Below are 1,846 nucleotides of genomic sequence, written 5' to 3'. Positions count from 1 at the left end.
AAAAAAAAAAAAAAAAGTGAGAGTCTGTTGCTTGAAAGGAAGAAAGATGAAGCAGAGTATTAAAATATGGCTCCACTCATTCACAGTTAGTAGAATTTTGCCTCTAACATTGGGATAGGTTTGAAAAGATTCACTCACACAATGCCTTTCTCAGACCCCATTATGACCACTAATGGTCATAGTGCTGGGTGGTCAGCCAGTACCAAAGGGGAAAAGGGACTGGACTCATAATTTCCGGGCATCTAATGTGTACCAAACACTATACTATAAATTTTCATACATGTTTATTTTATTCTCACATCATCTCAGTGAGATAAAGATATTTTTTATCCACTTTAAAGAGAAAGAAATCAAGGCTTAGAGATGTTAACTCAGTCAAGACATACAGCAAGTAAGTAAGAAAGGCAAAATCTGGATCCTTATCTGTCCACCTTGAAGGACTGTTGTCCTTCAGTGTGCTTGTGGCTTGTGAAACTAACTGGTTCTCTTGGAGATAGGAACTATAAACACCTTACATTCTTGAAGGGTAGAAAACTACCTGAAGGCTAATTCATTAGAGTATAGCAATCTATGTTGAATGAGTCTACCAGATAACCACTTAACTTGCCACTAACCTATGCAGAGACTTGTTTGTGCTTGTCGTAACTCAAAATCAGTGGTTCTCGAAACTCAGTTGGCATAAGCAGCATCTGGGGAGTCTGAGAGAAATACAAACTCCTGGCCCTCACAGGTTTGAGATTCTGATTCAGACGATTTAAGTTAGGGCCCAGAAATCTGTATTTTATCAAGCTCCCTGGGTGATTCTGATGCATATGATCTCCTAATCACACTTTGAAAAACACTATTCTTTGTCATCTATTATATGTATTCAACATATGAAGTAATCAAAGAACAAAAGCCCTCTTACCTGAAGCGTCATTTGGTTGAAGTCATCATAGGTACGAAATGATGGCATCCAATTTAATTTCTTTTGAGACCTTTCTGGATTGACTTTAACTTTTTAGAAAAAAAGAACGAAGGACGGAACAGTGTCACATTAAAATACTTAGCTATGGGTATTAGATTTTTCAAAGTTATACTTAATTTATAGAAAAGACTGATGAGAAAATGCTGAGTGCTAATGAAGGATCTGATGTCGACTAATTGTATATAAATGATCATAAAAACAGAAGTGTTTGGAATTGAAAAAGACTTTGAAGATCATCCAATTCAATTTCTGCCACACACATTATGACCTGTCCAAAGATTTTATGATTTTTCAACTTCTAGTTCTTTTTTTGTTCTCTTGAGTTCTACCAAAACCCAGTATCCATAATCTGCCAGGTAAGTCAAGGGCTCTAAACAGGTCCAGACCCCCAAAGCACTCCCCTAGTCCCGACTAAATTATGGAACTTCACTGTTTACTTTAATGTATTTAAGCTTTAAGCAAGGCCCTTAAATAGAATATCTTCAAGCCTTATATTTTATCTTTTCAAAGCTACTGGTACTGACCTCTCCACCATCTGTCCTATCACATTCTTCAAGGTTTTCTGGTTTCCCCAATGGGAAGTGTTTCTGCTGCTGTGCTTAGTCTTTGCTGTCAACATGTGCCCCTCTCTACCTCCTCAACTCTACCTACTCCACTAACTTCACTAGCAAAGGGATTTCACTAACACGGCCCTCCAATCTCAAGTTATTTTAATGCTTCATGTCAATAAACATTAGTTCCTTCTCCTTACAGAAAAATGAGACCCATCACATACAACTTTGATCTCCATTAAAAGTGTAAAATCCTATGACAAGGATAATTTTGACAGTGGCTATTGCTTTCTTTACAGGCATGGGTCTTTGACCCTTTTCTAGGAAT

The 1,846-nt window shown here is 37.3% G+C and overlaps 1 protein-coding gene across 1 annotated transcript in view; it reads right to left on the bottom strand.

Annotated features, from left to right (window-relative positions):
• PASD1 (PAS domain containing repressor 1) overlaps nt 1-1,846 on the bottom strand; it is a 66,418-nt gene that overhangs the window by 58,284 nt on the left and 6,288 nt on the right. The window contains exon 2 of the mRNA XM_017500885.2: nt 908-996. Coding sequence (XP_017356374.1) covers nt 908-996 — 89 coding nt within the window. The remainder of the gene's footprint in view (nt 1-907; nt 997-1,846) is intronic.

The sequence above is a fragment of the Cebus imitator genome, unplaced genomic scaffold (genome assembly GCF_001604975.1).
Source record: "Cebus imitator isolate Cc_AM_T3 unplaced genomic scaffold, Cebus_imitator-1.0 Scaffold273, whole genome shotgun sequence".
NCBI lineage: Eukaryota > Metazoa > Chordata > Mammalia > Primates > Cebidae > Cebus > Cebus imitator.
The sequence above is the reverse complement of the archived record's forward strand: the minus strand, read 5'-3'. Positions and strand labels throughout refer to the sequence as shown.